Below are 20,221 nucleotides of genomic sequence, written 5' to 3' on the forward strand. Positions count from 1 at the left end.
CAGTCTGCCAGAATGAACATGTCAGAGCTGGACGCACCCACAGAAGTCATCTCCCCACGGTAGGGACAAGGAAACCAAAGCCCTGAGACATCAAGCAAGTAGCCCGAGGACACAGTGCTGGCTGCAGGGAGGGGCAGAAGACTTGGCCTCTGACCAAACCTCCTCGTACTTTCTAGGGCCCTTTCTTTGCCTTGTGCTGGTTTGAAAGTCCTGGACTCATTCCCAGAGGTGCTCCGTAAGCCTGAATTCTACACATTATAAACACAAAATATGCCTACAGTACATACACAGATACAGATTATATATATGTAGATATGTATATATCATATACATACATATACACGTGTTTGCAGTTGATAATTAGTATACAGAGAGACTGTTAAAGAGCTTGGATAAGCTCAACTCCCTTTATTTTATTATAGAATAACGATAACTGAAGAGGTGGGGAAAAGTCAGAAATTCGGAGTGTGAGAAAGGGGAAATGTGTGTAATTTGCAAAAGCATATTCAATATTATAATTGCTTTGACTTTTTTAAGGCACAATCGAATGTACTTTGAAACCTTAATGGTAAGGAAGGCATTCAGATTTTATGTTCATCAAAAGGGAATACCGCTTAAATAAAAAGATTGGGAGATACTGTGCTGGACTCACAGCATATTACAGCTTTGGAAATTGTCTGATCCAGTTCCCTGCTATAGATAAGGAAACTTCGACCCAGAGAGGTTAAGTGACTTCTAGTCTAAGGCCAAATGGCTGTTTATTCATCCCTGAGGGGGGCAGCCACGTAGACTTAATCCGTTCTGTCCATGGCAGCTGCATGGTTTGTTGATGACCAACTGAAGGAATTTATTACATCAAGGATGTTTAGAGAGAGAAAGCAGTTCCCAACCCCACCTGGGATTTTTTTTTAACAAGGTGGATTCTTGGGAAGGGTGAATTGGAATGTAAGGTTTTACTGATGCACCATTTCCTTGGGGCAGCACCCCAGTGGCCCACACACTGGGCTGCGCTTGGCCCCAGCCCTCCTTTTTGTAAGTCTGGGGGAGACTCTCTCCTGGCCCTCTTTCAGGGGGAGAAAATGTCTGGCTGCAGGAGCGACTCCTTAAGCAGCTCTCCCCTCCCCCTGGTCACCTGCAGAGGCCATCACCGCGTTGGGCAGATGGCTTCAGTCTAGTCCCATCGACTGAGACAAGTTGCAGGTTTTCTCTCATTTGTTCTGACAGGACTGCGGATTTCAGCAGAAGGACTACAGCTCCTAAAACAGCCTGTGAGCAGAGGCAGCAGCCCAGGAAGACTTTACCCACAACCTCAGGCTAAGACAAGACACGGCCAGACCCTGTTGGGGAGCCCAGGGGAAGGCGACTGTCCCCAGGGCGGCAGCTGCAGATGTGCCCGACGGTGCAGGTGTCCACTTACCGCAGTGCGACTGGAAAACCTGTGGCTTGACGACCTGGTTACAGGCACTGCACACTACGAGATAGAAGTCGTCATGTGCTGGGTAATGGCCAAATAAGTGCATATCTGTGGGGGAAATGAAAACAAGTGTGTTTTGAAAAAGCAATTAAGTCTCAGAAGGTGTACAGTTTCCTCTTGGAATTTCTTCAAGGACAGTTTTTCAAACAACACGCAGAAAGGCAATAATCTTTACTAAAGGGAACTCGATTTGTCAGAAGGCAACACCCCGCCTCTTAGAGAAGCAAGTGCTTCAGAGAATCCCTCCTCATTTCTCCCCTGGAAATGGACTGCGGCTGCTCCTGATTCAGTCTGTGGTGTCAAGGGGCTGCTCTGAGTCACATGCTATGGGAATCATGCTGTCCTGAGAGAACCCACATGTTAGCTGGGATTCACACACTGAGGCTCTATATATCTCAGGATGGGGGGAACTCCCCCAAACCCATTCCTGCATAAGCAGCGATCGCTCAGGGAAGTGAGAGGTGTCTGGCTGGGGACAGAAGAAGTCATTTGGCCTCGGCAGTGCCTAGGTTTCCCCATCACTTGAGGGTCATGCTAAGGCTGAAGGAGTCTGCTGAAAAAGTGGCTCATTTGCTGCCATCATTACCCATTATTCATTCAGTAAATATTTACTGAGTGCCTGAATGTGCCAGGCACTGTGCTAGGTGCTGAGAAAAACTGGGGAACAAGAATGAGTTCTCTGCTCTCCTGAAGCTTAAGGGAGCAGAAGAGAGAAGCATTAGGCAGACCACCACACAAGTCATCATTGCCTGCAGCTGTGTTAGGGGCTATGGAGGAGATGCACGGGGTCCCCTGGGAGTGTGCGGCAGGTGGCCCTAACCTAGTGTGACGCAGTGGAGAATGCTTCCCTGAGGAGGGGGCAGGTCATCTGAGACTCCAGGATGAGTAGAGGTTAGGGAAGCAAAGGGCCAGGCAAGGGGAAGGCGGAAAGTTTGAAGCTGAAGCCAAGGAAGGAGGTTCTGTGCATGGAGGGAGTCTTGGGGCCTCTTGGCTGGAACAGAACAGGAGAAACAGCAGGGTAAGGCTGGCCAGGCCCAGAAGCCATGAACCTTCCATGCCCAGGTGAGCATTTTGACTCTGACTTTAATAACAATGAGAAGTATGGGGTTTTTTAAGCAAAGCAGTGACGTGATCAGGTGCATACTGTTAAAAGATCAGTTACGTGGCAATACGTCCGAGACAATGAACACATATGTACATGGATGTTCACAGCAGCATTACTCAAAATAGCCAAAAAGTGGAAACAACCCAAACACCCACCAATTGATGAGTGGATAAACAAAATACCACAGAACATTATCCATCCACTGAAAGGAATAAGTACTGATCCGGGCTACAGTGTGGATAAACCTAGAAAATATTAGGCTAAATGAAAAGAGGCAGACACAAAAGATCCCATATTGAATGACCCCATTTATATGAAATGTCCAGAATAGGCAAATCTATAAAGACAAAAAGGAGGTAAGTGCTTGCCTTGGGTTGGGGGGCCTGGATGAATTCGAGGGTGACTGCTAACAGGTATAGAGTTTCTTTTTGGGTCAATGAAAATGTTCTAAGATCGATAGTGATGACAGTCACATAACTCTGAGAACAGACTAAAACCCACTGAACTGTACACTTTAAATGGTGAACTGTAGAGTATGTGAATTACATCTCAGCTGGGTGTGGTGGCTTACACCTGTAATCCCAGCACTTTGGGAGGCAGGACGATCAAGACCAGCCTGGAAAACAAAGTGAGACCCCATCTCTAAGAAAAATGTACAAAAATCAGCCGCGTGAGGTGGCTTGTGCCTGTAGTCTCAGCTACTCAGGGGGCTAAGGTAGGAGAGTTGCTTGAGTCCAAGAGGTCAAGGCTGCAGTGAGCCATGATCATACCACTGCACTCCAGCTGGGCAACAGAATGAGACCCTGTTTCAAAAAGAAAAAGAAAAAGAAAAAGAAAAAAATTGTCTATCGTCTGTCTGTCTGTCTGTCTATCTGACAAAAAAAGGCCAGTTATAGGAAACCCATGGTCACATCTTGTGCACCACCGGGTGGAGACAGGGCTCTGGCAGGCACCTCCGCCCTGCCTCCTTTTAGCTGACTGGCTTTGAGAGGGCAGCCATGAACACTGGCAGGGGTGATAGAGGAATTAAACCTCCTCTGGTTGAGAACCCCCACAAGCCTTCATCTGCTAGATTCAACCTGTGTCTTTAATGAAACCCCTCAAACACGATGGTTCTCCCAACCGTGATCCTAGGCCAGAGGAGGGGAAGGTTCAAACCCAACGAACACCTAAGGGAGGCCCCCAGGCTCTGTACTCTGTTCCCAGAGCAGCCCTGCTGCTTCAAGGGAAATGGAACTGGCAGGTTTATCACAGGCAAGGGGTGAGGCCCGCACTTGCCCTGAAAGAAGCCTGTGACTGAAAGAGTGGACCAGGCCTGCCTGGAGGCAGGTGACTCACACTGTAGTGGCCTCCCCAGGTTTCAGGTGCCCGAGGTGGCTGCTTGCCTCATGAAGGGTGACCAGGACACAGGCCCAACTGTATTTTAAAGGGCGTGGCCTGTCATCCCCCTCATCTCTCCCTACTGCCACTTCTAAGACTGGCACACACTGTCTTCTGGGAGTTGCTGGAGGGGAGCGTTATTAGTCAGGGCCTGGTAGGCAGGCGGGAGGCCTGTGGGAAGAGAGGCTGAGACAAAAGCCCGATGCTGGGCCCAGCCAACACCCTGTGGGCAGGCAGGACCCTCAGTTCAGAGCCTCAGAGCCGCGGAGATGACCCTTCTTGGGCCTTAACTGTTGACACAACTCTCGATTTGCTTTTAATTTACAGGTTATTTTTGTAACATATATTCATTTTTTAAAAATAAAACAAAAGGGATCCAAGTTCTCCGAAGATACATTTGAAAAAATACAGAAAAGCCAGAAGAAATTAAAGAAAAATACCATTACCAGAAAACTTTATTAACACTCTGCATCTCATTTCGACCTAAAGTCACATTTTATATCCAGGAACAGGTAAAACCAGGAGCTGATGAGGGCTACAACTGATTTATTTATTCAATAAGCATTTATTTGGCTGCCTGACATCCTTTCTGCAACAGGTCAAGCTATGAAGGAATATAAGGTGACATTAAAAATTAAAACAACAACAACAACAACAAACCAAACCAAGCATTAACAAAAATTTCTTGAACATATACTCTTGTGCCAGAAACTGCTGAGTGCTGGGAGGCTGAGACTAGACACTGGAGGGTGTGGGGAATTTTTCCCTGCACCTTTGTCTTACATGCTGGGTGACCTGTCGAGGCCTGTCAGGCTGCCACTGACGCCCCATTCTTCTGTATTCCTCCAGAGACCTGCAGAGCCCATCCCGTCTCCCCCACCCCCACAGTCACATACATCTGTCATGTCAGTGAGTGGAAGGTAAAGGTTCGGCTCCTTAGAGACTGTGGCCACCTGGAGGTGTGTTCCCCTCCAGGCCTTTCCCATTGAGACTTTTCCTAGTTTCCCTCGAGGGCAGTGTCAACCTTGTACGTGTCTGCTCTGAGCATGTCTCCTGTGGAAAGTGAGAGGACCTGGGAGTCTGCTTGATTATTCCTCAGTAAGTCAACCTTAGGATCTCCTCTACAGGCTGCCCAGGTCCTGAGGGCCCTGCCAATGGGGAGCAAAGACAGGCAGCTGGCTCCCAGGAAGACCACCACTTCACACGGCTAGGTGTTCACAGGCAGTGTGCTGTTCCATTAGAGCAATGCGGGCTGGGGGACAAAGCAGGGAGGGACGGCAGGGAGAGAGGAGAACTAATGACAGGCACAATGCTAGGCACTTGGCTAATTAATTCTCTTTCCTTCCCTGTCTCTCTAATTTACCCCCAAGCAAAACATTCAGTGCACAGTTAAAAACAGTGGTGAGCTGAAGTGGGCTGGTACCAGCTTGGGAGAGCCAATCATACATGTCGTTTTCCAATTTCATGTTTAGTGTCGTCATGGCAGTAGCTTGAAATCAGCCATGGTGGAAGTATTTACACCAAGGAAATGGGCAAACACTACAAATCAGGCTTTTTGTTTTTCTTTTGTTAAATATTTACTGGTGCACCACTGAATAAAAAAGGGCAAAAAAGTAAAGAGTGAACCCACCTGTAATGCCACCACCTAGTGATAACCACTGTTGACATATTTATATATCTCTCCAGATTTGTGATGTGATGACATTATCTTAGTTAATCTTCAGAATGAACCTGCAAAATTGTCAACATCTCCACTTTCCAGGCAAGGCAACTATAGTAAAGTAATTTGCTTGCAATCTCACGGCAGTGATTTGTAAAAAGTAGCATGAGATTCCTGGATACTCTGACTCTAAAGGCATTTCTCTTTTCTCAGCAAATTCTTCTTATGTAGAACAATATCCCATTTCACAGATGAGAAAACCAGTTTGGAAGGGCTTCCTGGATGACTAACAGGCTGTCCTGAGGCTTTGAAGGGGCTGTTGGCCTGGGCACTGGCTTGGGGTCAGAAGGTGAGGTTGGGAGGACAGGGCTCATTGCTGAGACTTTCCTAGGGTGAGTGTCCTCATCTCTGAAAATGACTAACAGTCTCTGCTTCACGGGGTTGCTGTGATGACTCCTAAACACTGCTTGGCCTTGTACCTTTTTCCAGGAGGGACTCAGGAGAGAGTGTGGAGAAAGCTTTCATCATTACCTCTCTTATTTTTAAAAGTTCACTAGTTCCCTCCAACGCACAGTCCTTGCTCCAAAGGACTCTCCCCCATGACATTTCATAGCAGACCTAGGAAGGCTGATCCCTCTGACTGCAGAACTTCATGTATGTGTATGTGCACATGTGTACACATGTGGACAGAGAAAGGCTGAGAGCCACTGGGAAGCTTCTCTAGGCTGTGGCTGAATGCCAAGAAAACATGTGTGCAATGAAGACGGAACTTTGTCCAAACACAATGTACAACCATCTCCCAAAGAGACAAAGCCAGACCTGTCTGCTTTGCCCTGTTTTGTCACCACAAATGGATAAACTGTGGATTAGATAGAGTGTCAGCACCACCACAGGATTATCACAGAGTGATCTGGTCACCCCCTGGCCTGATCACAGGCAGGGAGGAGGCAACTCCACTAACTCCATTTTTCTGATGAGAAAACAGAGGTACATTTGCTTCTGGGTCAATATTTTTAGTTTTTGACCCCAACCCGCTATAGACATGTATTCATCCATCCATCTATCCATCTTTCCATCCACCCACCAACCCCACTCATCCACCCATCTACCCATCCATCCACCCACCCACCCCATCTATCCATCCACCTATCCATCCACCCATCCATCCATCCATCATCCATCATTGAAACATGTGGTGTACACGCTGATATTTTCTGTTCTGTTCTATTCATTTCTTCTTATTTTACTCTATTCTATTTCATTTAAAAAATGCTCATTCAGCTCCCTAAATTAAGTTCAGGACTGTTTAATGGGTTATAACTCCAAATTTGAAAAACACGCTTCAAGGCACTGTAGTGAGAGGCTGAGCAGAATCTGAGAGTTAAGTTGGGATTTAAAGTGGTCTGAGCTGGTCCTCAGTGGTCATCCAAGAGCCTGAAGCCAGAAACTGAATCATTAGTGCCATTATGCTGCAGCCAGCTAGTACCAGCTCACAAGAGCCGAAAATGTGCAATTCTTCCCAGCTCTGCATTCAGTGATGCCATGTTGGTAGCTTGAATCAGCCAAGGTGGGAGTATTTACACGACGGAAATCAGCATCCACTACAAACCAGGACTTCTTCCCTCAGAGAGCTGGTTGTTAAAACATTTACACCAACACTTCACTGACTAGTGTCCCCTTCCAGCATCACTGCTTCCTGGCTCGATTTCTCCAGCTATAAAATGGAAAATTATATTCATCATGTACCATACTGGGATGCAGACAGGTTTTATGAACTGAAATGGAAATCATTATATTAATTTAAAACTATGGTTACCGCATAAATTATTGATCTAAGAACTTATGCCCAACAGAGCCAGGTAAACAAGTTGATCACTTCCTGTGTCAAATGAGCACACAGAGGCTATAAATTGTCATGGGTGGGGTGGGGGATGGGGAATTAGGTTACTGGAGTTCTTTCCAACGTCTATTGACTTACTGCTTACTTATTAAAGATTATTCAGGAGATTACTCACAGATCAGGCTTGTAGCATTAAACCAGGGCTGCTTATAAATTTATCACACTCTTCTCAGTGCCTCTGTTTCGAGCAAGCAGCCCTCCACTTCCTTTACTGAACTTCTGGTACAATTTCCATTCATGGCAGAGTCCATCACATTCACGTTATCAGCTTGGTCTGGCATTCAGCCTGCTTCCCAATAGCACTGAGGTTCTCCCAGGCCTCTGTCCACTCTCACAGCCTTCCTCCCCCTAAAATCTGCTTCCCACACCCCCAGGTGGCAGAGGAGGGAGGGATGGAACAGAACTCAGTTGTGAGGTAAGGAGACACAAAGTTTGGGACAACAGAATGGTTCCTACAAAAGCAAAGTACTAACTGACTTCCCAGTGTAGCTGGTAAAGTGCTTCTGAAGTCAACACTGAAAAAGAAACTGGCAGCATGGGAGCAGCATTTTATTCCAGATAAACAGCCTTCTAGAGAGAACACTTTTGACAAGCAAAGTCATGTGTTTATAAACTTTAGTTTATATCCAATATTCACTTTTGAAAATGGTTACAGTTAAGGAAAAGGCAGGGTGACATCTCCAATTCTCTATTTACACAGGACTTGTTTCTAAGATGGGAAGACAGCTGGTTTTGTGGATTCAGGATCAAGCTAGATGCTGCGTGCCTTTGAATTTGCCCCTGGATACCTTCCAAGGCTCGAGACTTTGACATTATGAAGCAACAACTGGTGAGAGCTCAAATGATGAAAACCTTAAGAGAGACTAAATAAGGTTTGATTCCTCCCTTTTGCAAGCAGGAATTTCAGGTGAAGCACCAGATGTACAAAGAAGCTGCGAGAAGCAGACACTGCTTTGAAGGCAGTCGGACAGCCTATTGGCAATCAGTGATATCTACGCTCGCCATAGAGAATCCCGCAGTGGGAGAAAAGAAGACGGCAAAACAGACAACTTTAAATTCTAGTTTCTTGGAAAAAATAACAAAGCTCCTGAAAATGGCCTTAGATTTTAGGGTTGTGAAACTACCTCAGTCGCTATAGGAATTACAAAAATGTCAAGATGGCATACGCTATAATGCTATAGCTATTAACATAATTTTATATAATTTAAACATTATGCTTTTCATTTTAACTTACTCTAAAAGGTATTGTAATGAAAAAAACTGGGGTTGTATTTATGTTAATTTAAACATTCCAAGCTCTTTCCAGGAAGGTAGATGTGAGCTCTATTTAAAAAGTAAGTCTTAGCTGGGTGTGGTGGCTCATGCCTGTAATCCCAGTACTTCGGGAGGCCGAGGTGGGCGGATCATGAGGTCAAGAGATTGAGACCATCTTGGCCAACACAGTGAAATCCCATCCCTACTAAAAATACAACCATTAGCTGGGCGTGGTGGCGCACACCTGTGGTCCCAGCTACTTGGGAGGCTGAAGCAGGAGAATAGCTTGAACCGTGAGGTGGAGCTTGCAGTGAACAGAGATCGCGCCACTGTAATCCAGCCTGGCAACACAGCAAGACTCCGTCTCAATAAATAAATAAATAAATTAATTAATTAAGTCTCTGCTCACTGGGAGGTAACTGGACCCATAGATCTCGGTAGGACCTACGGACGTGACAAACCTGTGACAATGGCCAGAGGACCAGGTGCTATTGAACTTCCTTGGAAAACTATCAAAAGCTGTGCTGGTGACTGACAGTGGTTTTGATCTGTGGGCCTCCGCTTACATGAACTCAGACAGGCCAAATTCCTGAGAAGAACAGCAACTGTAGTTCAAGGATATGTGATTCAAATCTGGACACAGAATGGCTGGTCCTAAGAGTCTTCCTTTCCCCTAATAATCTTTATGCACTTATTATATTGTATTTATTAATTTTTCTTTTTGCTATCAGAGCTTTCAGTTGCATTTTAATCACTTAACAGTGCACGGAAAGCTTAAGGCAATATACAAAGATGTTTCTCCTTTGCTCTGACAGAATGATTTTATTTGTTCCCCAACTCTAAAATCTCCTTAAATTCATAGAACAAAACAAGTTGGGGTATGAAAACGACCTCAGACTGGACATCTCCTACTTCCCCAGCAGAATGTTGAGCTCCCCTCTAGGAAAATGTGATCACTTTCTGTTTCTCAGATCTCTGGAAACCAAGGGCTCCACTGTGAGAGATTCAAAATCAGTGAAATCTGCAAAGGGAAAATGAAGGAAGAGAACTAGAAAAGCAAGCAGCAGCGGTGAGCTCTCCAGCATCAAGGGGAGTGAGCAGGCGGGTGTGTGCAGGCAGCAGCAGCAAAGCTTTTCTTCTTTTGCAAACCAATGGCTAAAATGACTCCTGGCTTCTACCTACCACGGCTAGGCTGTAAGGCATCCCTTCCCTGGCTACAGCCCAGAGCCGGGCCTGGTAGCAGGTCGGTGCTGAGAAACACAAGGGGCAGGCGGAAGCTCCTCATTAGGCTGCATGAACAGGACTTCCTCCCTGGACCCCAACCCCAACCACCCAACAAAACATGACCACACAAGACAGTCTCAGCCCCATTTCCTCAGGAGAAGGACCTTTAAAGACCAGCATTCAAGGTGTATGGAGGCGAAGGGGCTGCACTGGGTCCCCAGGATGCTTCCTTAGGCCTCAGGTCTCGCCCAGAGTTGAGAACAAAAACTATGAGAGATGGGCCTAAAAAATGCAGTGCCTGCTTGCTGGGCCCTGGAGTTTGGAAGCCCAAGTTCAAATTTGGCATTTGGCTTATAATCCTCTCTAAGCTTGTGTTTCCACACTTGGAATTAGATGACTTATTTGTGAAGGGGCTGGCACACAGAAGGGATATAAAAAATAGACCATGTTATTATCTGTGGCCTTCTTCTCATCTCTCTCACTCACCTGGCCCCTCCTCAGGGAAGCCTCCCTCTCCCCTCCTGGTGCGCCCTCACTCGGCAAAGCCCGGCAGCTTTCCTAAGGCTGTTGTGGAGTGGCTGGTTTATGTCTCTGACTCTCACCAGACGGGAATCTTCTGGAAGACAGGAATTGTGACTTATCGCCCTTCCTATCTCCATAGCCAGTCTGGCACGTGGTAGCTGCTTAATCAGTGGTAATATGTTAACTAGGCTGAGGATCCCAATAAGTTGATTTATTTTCCATACTCATTCATTTTCTCTTCTCTCGAAAGGGGAAGTAGTAAATGATAATAAATTACCCTAATATCCATGCTGCTATCTAAGATTATGAGGTCAATAATTGTCTCCATTTATTCACTCTTTGAGCTCCTTGCAAGATAAGTACTAAGGGAATCTAAGGCATGATCCAGGTGAGCCGTCAGTGGAGAAGTGGTCTATTCCTGTGCTCAGCATGCCAAGTGCATGAAAGCTACTCCTTCCCCCCACCCCATGGCAAACACAGCTACTCTGCACTCAACAAGGCCCCCTTCAGAGCCAGTGTTTGGGATGGGCTTGGGTGTTTTTTGGATGCTCTCTCTGGTCCCATTTTCTACTTCCTGACATTGGGCTGCCATTGACATCCAGACTGTGTGTGATCCTGGGCCCGGAAGATCTAGACTTCTCCCTCCCCTTCCTGTTCCAGCTCTGCACTGTCCGACACTGGGCCAGCATGCAGGGGGCTAACTGAGGGCACACGTTGGCAATCTGAGCCCAACCTGGCAGAGATCTCACCGATTGGCTAGACAGTGATGACCTTGGTAGCCAAGAGAATAACTGTGCAAAGGGCTCCCCTTGGCCTATGCCTGCCTTAGGCTCATGCATATCTTCATCTTCCTCACCCTATCATAGTTCCATTCACAGTAGGAGCTAAGTAGAAGTCTTACTTGAAGATCTCCTTGTAGGCAACTGAATTCAGCCTTCTCTCTGACACTTAAGTTGACTTTGGAATCAAAAAATAGCTACCCTGAAGTATACTGAAGAACTTGATGTCTGCCATATTGCTTCTTGAGATTCACATGCTGAGAGGCTTTTCTTCTATTTGGATGAAAAAAGATAGGAATCCCAGGCAAAGAAATGGGGTGGATGATCAGTTGTCTGTGGGAGCTAAAACCCTGCATTAAGGGCTCTCATAGCTCTGCTAAGACTAGAACAATGATGAGAAATGCAGTTCTCACTAGGTCTTCTGTTACTGTTTAGAGATTTTAATTTAGAAATGGACCAAATAGCCTCAGGAGGGGCCAGGCAGCAGCATCCATCTACCACAGACAGAGATGCACCACCTGTCCCAACACAGCATTCTGAGAGATTTCTTGGATAACATGTTGCAGGACTACACTGGAAGAGTCCATAAAGAAGCCCTCCTGCGGTGCCTTGCACGTGCAGGAATGTGACATTTGTAAAGGCACAAGGAGAGGCCTTTGCCAGGGGGACTGCATCACAGCAGGCCTCTGCTATCAAGCTATTACTACAAATGTTATCCAGAACATGTGATGGAGACCACATGAAAATGCCCACTCCAGAAAATTCCCCCATTGTGTTGCACACACCAACCCCTGCTCAGTGGTGAAGGGTTATATCAGTGTTCTGCTTGAAGATTCAGGGATGAAGAAGAGACACACTGCTTGGAATCCCTGAGACTGGAGTCCAGGAATGACACGCAATCCCACGGCTGATGGTCTTAATGGGTCCTACTGGCCATGGTGGGCTCCTATTCAGAGGGTCTCAGGCGAGAGACCTCTGATCCTGTGGCACCTGTTAGTGTTCCCAAGAGGAAAGCAGAAGTTGGTTCTGGCTGTGACTGATCTCTAACTGGCAAAGCAATTGCGACATTTTTTTTTCTCCCTATGGAACGCCTTTAGTCAAGGCTATTGGATCCCCACAAGCCCCTCAAGATTACAATAATCGCCCAAATGATGCTGCCAGAGCTCAGAGGTAAATGTGCCATTTGGCTCCTTTGAGGTCAGTGTCCACTTGGGAGAGTCAGAAAACAGTGGAAAGGAACTGTGTAATGTCCCTGGGAATCGGTGTTCAAAGCACTCCAGCCACCGGGACAGCCAGACTACAGGAAGCTGCTGACAGATATCCCAAGGCATTCTCCCAGGAATGGGTGCTTATAAAGGGAGCCAGAACCACTCCAGCTGGACTGGCTACCGACTGCACCAATGCTGCCAAGGGACAGAAATACACTTTTGCTCTAAGGGAACAGAAAGAAGCACTGGGGCATCTCAGCACATCCAGGCCCCTCAAGCCAGTAGTAAGTGCCGGGAAGACCACTTTGAAGGTGCTGAGGCTTAAAGCACAAGGGCCCAGGAATTAAAACTCCCCCATAGAAGAGCTACAAAAAGTTGTTTTAAGGTAATGGAAAATAAGATTGATCAGCTAGAGGAGAAAAATCACAATGTCCTTAATCACAAGACAAGCATGAAACTAGTTATGGGCCAAAGAAAAAAGGGACACTGTTGGCAAGATTCATGAAGCCCTGTGATAGGGCCCCAATCTCTGGGTTCCCAGCTTCGGTTTCCACCAAATCCTCTTTCACCGCTGCCCATCCCCGACTCTTCCCTCCATACTTGCCAAAATCCTACGTATCCTTCAAAGTCCAGCTCAGTGTAACCTCCTTCAGGGAGCCTTCTTCAATTCCCGCAGAAACAACAAACACTTTCTCTGTATTTGCACGCTCCTCTGCATCTTAGTGCTGCACTTAGCCCACTCTGTCTGGTGTTTAAAGATAGTGGTGGATACGGCTGTCTTTCCCATTTGTACACTGTTTTATATACAGACTCAGACATTTATCAGTCAAAAGTGAAGACTGCCAGAAACGTGCTCAAATGCTTAAAAAAGCACCAATGAATCAAGGCTGCCTTAGACTACAGAACCACACAGGAAACTTAGCTGGGCAGCTGTGGGGTAGTGGAATGAGCAACAAATTCCTGTTCTGCCTCCAGCTGGCTGTGCAACACAGGGCAAGCCACAGAACATCTCTGGATCTCCCTTTCCTCTTCCAGAAAACAGTGTCTTACCTCCCCTGTAAGGTTGCTGCTAGGATTAAATGAGATAACTTACGCCAGTGATAGCATCTTATAGCTACTCAATTAAATGCTCAAGAAATTTAGCTGAATTTTAGCCTGAATTAGCTAAGTGAAAAACCAAAGACCCTCAAAGGAACACTATTTTACAAAGGCAGCCCAGTGTTATGCTTAGAATGCAGGTTCTGGAGTCAGATTGCCTGAACTTGAATTCTAGCACACCTCCTTGGAAAATTTCTCTGGACCTCAGTTTCCTCACCTGCAAAATGGGGTGGTAATAATAGGGTAGTTGTCAGAATAAGATAGGATAACACATGTCTGATGTCTGATACTTGGGATGCTGTCAATACATATCGTTTAGAATCAGATTTTGCATGGTGGGATTTAAAAAAACACAGAGCAAAACAGTTAGTATGAAGTTTCACTGGAGCAAAACAGTTAGTATGAAGAATAATATCACTGTTAAAAGTCACCAGACCTTGAACTTCCAGGCTTCTAAACCACAGGGTGAGCAAACAGTAGATGAGGGCTTCTCAAAGTGTGAATATGACCTGTAACTTTCTTGCCAAACACAGAGGACTAGACCCCATCTCAGATCTAGGAAATCAGATTCTCTGGGGTATGGGGTCAAGCAGAATGCTTTTTAAGCAAGCTCCTCAAGGAAGCTGATAGCTCCTAAACTGAGCCAATCATTGTCCTATCATGATCACTATTAAAGTGGAGACACCCGCTGATATATTCCAGTATTAATGTGGTAATATGGAACTTCTTGCTAGTTAAAAGATTCTGTTAGCTAAGGGGAAAGAGTGTTCTGTACATGTAGGGGTACTGAGGGTACACCTGGCACATGGTTCAGTTTGCCCCTCTGATCACCTCTAGTTGTGAGCTCTTTGGATATATGCATTGGAGGCCCATGAGCTCAGTGGTGTGCTGGAGCCAAATGGAACTGCTCATGACAGCCAATTGTGCACATCTTTTCCCAACTTCATATTTAGAGACTTCACATTGGTAGTTTGAAATTGGCACAGTGGGAGTAGTTACACCTTGAAAATTGGCAAACACTACAAATCAAGGCTTTTACATTTCTTCAGAGAGCCAGTGTATTGGCACATCACTGGTTCTCATCCATAATAAAGTTCTGTGCAGGAACCCAAACTCGATGGAATGTGGCCCACAGCATTAAATTTAGGACTGGGGAAGGTTTGGGGTCACTTAAAGCCTGGTGTCTGAAAACCTTCCTAAGATGCTAATGATGTTATAGCATTTTAATCTGCATAGCTTGGCTCAAGAGAAAACTTCCCCTGTGTTCTGTGGTCATACTCTAAACCCCAGCCTTGGACCAACCATCTAGCAAACTGCAGTCTTGATACCCAAGTGGAACGAGTCAAGGCATAGACGCTTCAGGGCCAATCCTTCATTACCATTAGAAAAGCAACCCTGTTCTCCTGAGGGCTGCCCAGTGGCCTCCATACCTCAGTAAACTGATCTATAATATGTGGACGGGGCAGAGGTTCGACAATCAATCTCTCATTTCTGGGTTTAGAGGTAAGGTGGTCTAGTTAAGCATCAGCCCCCACTCCCCAGCCTGCTGTTCAGACACCCCCAGCTGCCTTTTAAAAGGTCACCCATAAGGAGCCGTAAGCCCTGCAGTTGGCCCTGTTTCAGCAGATACCACTGGGGAAACACAGACCTTTCCTTTAAATTCCTCCACTCAGCAGTCAGGTGAGTCAGGGAAAATTCAATCCAATTTCCCAGTAAATCCCACTATGCTCTGGAAGGACACGGTTTGAAAAATCTATTTTTGTGCTTTTATTTACTTAAGGTCTGCATGCCTGAGGAAGCTTTTTCATAGTGCCATCAAACTGCCTCTCGCTTACCAGGAAAAACAAAGATCCCACCTTTCTGTAACACCACCAGCCCAGCCACAGAGTCCAGAGGAACTGCAGCTCCAGGCCCTTAATTCCCAGCAGCAGAAGGCTCCCTCCAGCACCCTGCACAGCAGCCTGGCTCTAGCGTGGGGCTTTCCCCTTCCTGGGCTGCCCAGGGCTCACACAGTTTCGTTTTTCCTGGTTTAAATGAAGTTTCTGATTCAGAGGCATGACCTGTCTCTATGGGGTTTGTGTCTGTGATTCTAGCAGCTTCATAGTGTAAACTGCTGGGGTCAGGGCTGGGTATCTCTGGATGGTCCCATCTTTCTAGAAGGGTCAAATGCCCACATGAGAAAACAAAACCCCTTCAATCTATTCAGGACTTGGAGTTGTCTGTACTGGTAAACTTAGACTTTGTCCCACATCTACTTTCTACCTCTGTCAAATCCATCAGCCAGCCAACTTCAACTTAGACTCTTAACAGGACTCAATGCAACACACGGGCTTCACTCTCCACCTGCCCAGCAGTGGTGGGTTGTAGAGTGGCCCCTACATTGCCATGGAAGGCCAGGGAGGGCAGTGGGCCGAGGCAGATGGCATCCATGCATCCACACCACAGGGCTCTGAAGGAAATGGTCAAGAGCCCTTCTTCTCTGCCCTAGCTCTTTCTCAGCTCCTCTGGGAGCATGGCCTGCTGGGACCCCATGAGTCAGTGCTCCCCTGCTGGCCCCACCCTGATGTCCAGGATCCTATCTGGTGGAGGGACGGCTCCAGCCCTGGCTGTTGTGAGAAGGTGGCAGGACTTGAGCAGTATCCTTGGTGCTCTGGGCCTTTATCACTAACTTTTCAAGGCATGAGACCTCTCTGGGGCCCTAGAACACCTTCCACCTTTACTGCTGAGACAAGGCAGCAGGACAGGTTAATGGGCCCATACCTAACTGTGCATTGGAATCTTTCATGAGCTCTTAGGGGACAGATGACTGGGTTCCAGCCAGCCTGACTGAAATGGAAATTCTGGATATGCATCCACTGCAAGAATTTGCATTTTGGAACAAAGTTTTCCAGGTAACTTTGATGTAGCTGTTCAACCTGGCACTGGCCTAGACTTCCCCAAGGGGACCTTCCCATAGGAACAGTCTATGATTTTATCTATTTCCACCCAGTTATGAACTGGAACAGGGAAGGCTCAGGGGTGAGAATCATGTGCTTGATTTGCCTCTGCAGTGATCAGAGATGGGACTATAATACGGTCCCCTCTCTGAGGCGGCTAAGTGGTCCAGGAAGGAACCCTCCACAGGTAAGGGACTGAGAGCTGTGTTCAATAGGGTTTGTGTACCTGTCCCCTCCCTGACTCTCAGTGGGCAGGACTTCTACCAGCCTTGGCCAGAGGGAGAGAAATGGGCATCCCTTAGCCAGGGTGCCTCTGCCTGGCCAAGCTCCAGAGGCTAGAAGGGGGTGCCCAGCTTCCTTTCTGGCCTTTGAGCAGAGTCTTCCTGGATGCCCTGTCAGGTACCTCAGGGTGTCTTCCCAGAAAAGCCCTTCAAGACAGGTGACAGCCATGCTGAGACCAAATCAAACCAGGAAAGCAAACCCTAAACTCTGATATGAATAGAGGGGAAGGGTCTAGCTGTCTTGCTTCCAAAAAGGCCTGATTAAGAAGGGACCTGAGCCTGGCTGTCCCAGACATGTGCGTGTATGGGTGAAGAGCCAGCATAACCCACCCTGCCCCAAGGTAAGGTTCAGAATATGGGCTGTGTTCACAAGAAGGAAGCTCTTGTTGGAGATGAGTGGAAACATCTTAGGGAAAATTAGCCTCTCATTCCAACTAACAAGGAAGGGGAAGCATTTCAAGGTAGCCCTAGAAATAAATTTGCATGCTTGCCTGACATTTCTACAAACACTTATTCTATGTGTTGGGTGCTGGCCTGGGGCTAGTCTATGACAGATCCTTAAGGGGAAGATTTATTGATAAAATAATATTATTGAAAAAACATCAATCACAGCAGCCGGCATTTATTGAGTATTTACTCCATGTTAGGTACTGTGCTAAGCGCTGTTCATTGATTGTTTCATTTAATCCTCACAGCAGCCCTGCAGGGGTGACAATATCTCCATTTTATAGATAAGGAAATAGAAGCTCAAAGAGGTTAAGCTATTGGCTCCCAGTCTCACAGTTTGGGAATGCTGGAGCCAAAATCTGAACTCAAGTCTGCTGGATCTTAACTCTTAGGACACTATACCTTTTTAAAGAGGAGGGCAGCTGGGAGAAAGGGAGACAGGCAGGCAGGGAAGTAACAAGAACTCTGAGGTCAGTTATGAATAAACACCCATGGCGTAGCATTTACCAAATGTCCAAGAACCAATAAAGAACAGAAGCTCCTGTCTACAATGAGGATCAGCTAGGATGACAACATACACACTTAAAACAATGAGCGAGCCGGAAGTAGAGTGAGCTGATGTAATGAAGGGCTAACCTGAGCCAGACAGTTAGAGAATGGGATGGCATAAAGTGACATGATTAAACAGGCAGAAAGGGCAAAGTGTGCTAGAGGAGGGAGCCATGAGCTCCGGCTAAGGTGCCAAGGGCTTTCTCTATAACGGGCCTTCCTGGGGGCAGGTGAGAACTTGCCAGGGGCCTTAGTGCTGTAGGGTGGGAAGGAGAACGCCAGCTGCTCCAGAACTTGGTAATTTGGATATGCAGGAAGTTCAGGGGGCTGGCAGCTAGTGGCACTTGTGCCAGTGGGGAACCTGGGGTGACTCAGTGTGGGAAACAGGAGGTTGTTGGTCTCACCCACTGCCCTCATCTACTCACTCATTTATCCAACACTTATTTATTGTCATGGATTATATGCCAGACACTGGGGTACAGAGAAATGAATGCGATGATTTACACCCTCAAGGAGCTCACAGATCATGAAAAGAGACAGGGCGAGACTCACAAGCCCACAGTACACTTGGCAAGTGATAAACAGGACGTGTGCGTGGCTCATGCTGCAGCAGAGGGCAGGGAGAGCTTCACCAGGATGACCCCAGAGTCGGTTCCTGAAAGATGAGCACAAGCTTCCAGGCAGTCGCAGAGGGAGGGGTAGCCCAGGTTGTGGGAACAGCAAGAGCAATGCAGTGCGGTGAGATGTGCTGGCCTGGTGAGGGTGCCACAGGTGGGTGAGTATAGCAGGGAATGAGGATGCTGGGGGTAAGGGCAGGAGATAAGGCCAGAGAGGTGCAAGGCAGGGTTTTACCATGTGCTCATGAGTATGAGAGAGAGAATGCAGAGAGCAGTGATCGGGTGTTTGTTTTGGAAGCAATGCTGAGCTTGCTGGAACAAGGCTGGAGGTGAGAGGGCTGCTGCAGGGTCTGGGGCTGCAGGGACAGAGAGGACGCAGGACCCAAGAGGCATTTATTTGGAACTGACCACTGTGGGAAATGACTTAGAGCTTTCTGGCTTGGCCTACCAGGAAGAGGGGAAGACAGATGGGAATGCAGGTTACATGGTGCTAGAGACTGAACTGCGTCCCCCTGGATTCATGTACTGAGACCCTAGCACCCAGTGAGGTGGTATAAAGAGATGGGACCTTTGGGGAATGATGAGGTTTACATGGGGACCTAAAAGTGGAGCTCCATGATGGGATTAGTGCCCTTGTAAGGAAAGGAAGAGACACCAGGGCCCTCTCTGCCCTGTGAGCACCTGTCCACTCAACATGTGGGCACCCTGATCGTGGGTGTTAGCCTCCAAAACTGTGAGAAATAAACCTCGGTTGCTTAAGCCACCCAGGCTATGGTACTTTCTTATAGCAGCCCGAGCAGACTGAGGACATATGGGGAAGAGAGCTTTGTTTTGCAGCCTACCGAGTGTGAGAAACTGATCTGCAGTCCAAGAGGCAAGCTGGGGCCAGACAGACAGAGTGGGGACATCATGAGCAGGCGGGGGCCAAGCTGGGGTTGTGCACAGTCTCCCTGTGAAACAGTGTTGTCTGACAACAGGGTTAAGGCTAGAATTTGGGGAACACCAAATAAATAACAAGATGAGAGGAGGGAAGGGGCCAGTGAAGGAAGCTGAGAGGAACGCTCGCAGAGGGAGGAGGTGAGTCATGAGGAAGTGCCCAGGAGGACCCAGCAACAGAGTCAAAGGCACAGAAAAGCCACGTGGGAAGCACTGCAGTGTTCAACACCTCTGACAAGGAGTGAAAGCTCTGGGGAAAAAATAGGGTGTGGAAGTCAACTGGCAGTTGCTGTGGGGGGATGTACAACCAAGAAAGGGTGACTTACTTGTTTCAATTTTAAACAACAAATACGTGAACAGGGCTTTAGTCTGCAAGAAGCCAGCAGAGCCTTCTTTTCCCTTTTGCCATCTTCACCTGGCCTCCTGGGCCAGGGCACGCTGCCATCCAGGTGTCCAGCCAAGCTTCCTGTGCTTGGATGACCACCTGTTGCCCCAGGATTTGGCACTGTCCAACTTCCCAGCATAGCTGCCTTTCTGCTGCCCCACCACAATGCCAGCTACATTGGGTGCTGACCACATGCCACACACCCTGCTCCACAAACATCAGTTAGTGTCCTGAAGAACCTCATGAGGGAGACTTGACCAGACCCAGCTTAGAGGTGAAGAACCCAGGCTTTAGAGAAGTCAAGTCACCTGCCTGACGTCATACTGCTGGTAAACGCTGTGCAGAATTTGAACACTGTGTGTCAAACTCCACTGTGCTTCCCTGCCTCAAAAGAGCCTTTCATTTCTTCCTTGAAAGAGCTGCCCCACACTGACACAAACCCATGCAGGGTGAAAACAGGACACGC

General features: G+C 47.3%; 1 protein-coding gene across 7 annotated transcripts in view; it reads right to left on the minus strand.

Moving 5' to 3' along the window:
- The window catches only part of ATXN7L1 (ataxin 7 like 1), a 270,423-nt gene that overhangs the window by 180,264 nt on the left and 69,938 nt on the right, over positions 1-20,221 (minus strand). For all 7 annotated transcript variants that reach the window (XM_054495144.2, XM_054495140.2, XM_063668428.1 and 4 more), the window contains exon 4: positions 1,418-1,522. In XM_054495144.2, coding sequence (XP_054351119.1) covers positions 1,418-1,522 — 105 coding nt within the window. The remainder of the gene's footprint in view (positions 1-1,417; positions 1,523-20,221) is intronic.

This window comes from Pongo pygmaeus, chromosome 6 (assembly GCF_028885625.2).
Source record: "Pongo pygmaeus isolate AG05252 chromosome 6, NHGRI_mPonPyg2-v2.0_pri, whole genome shotgun sequence".
Taxonomy (NCBI): Eukaryota; Metazoa; Chordata; class Mammalia; order Primates; family Hominidae; genus Pongo; species Pongo pygmaeus.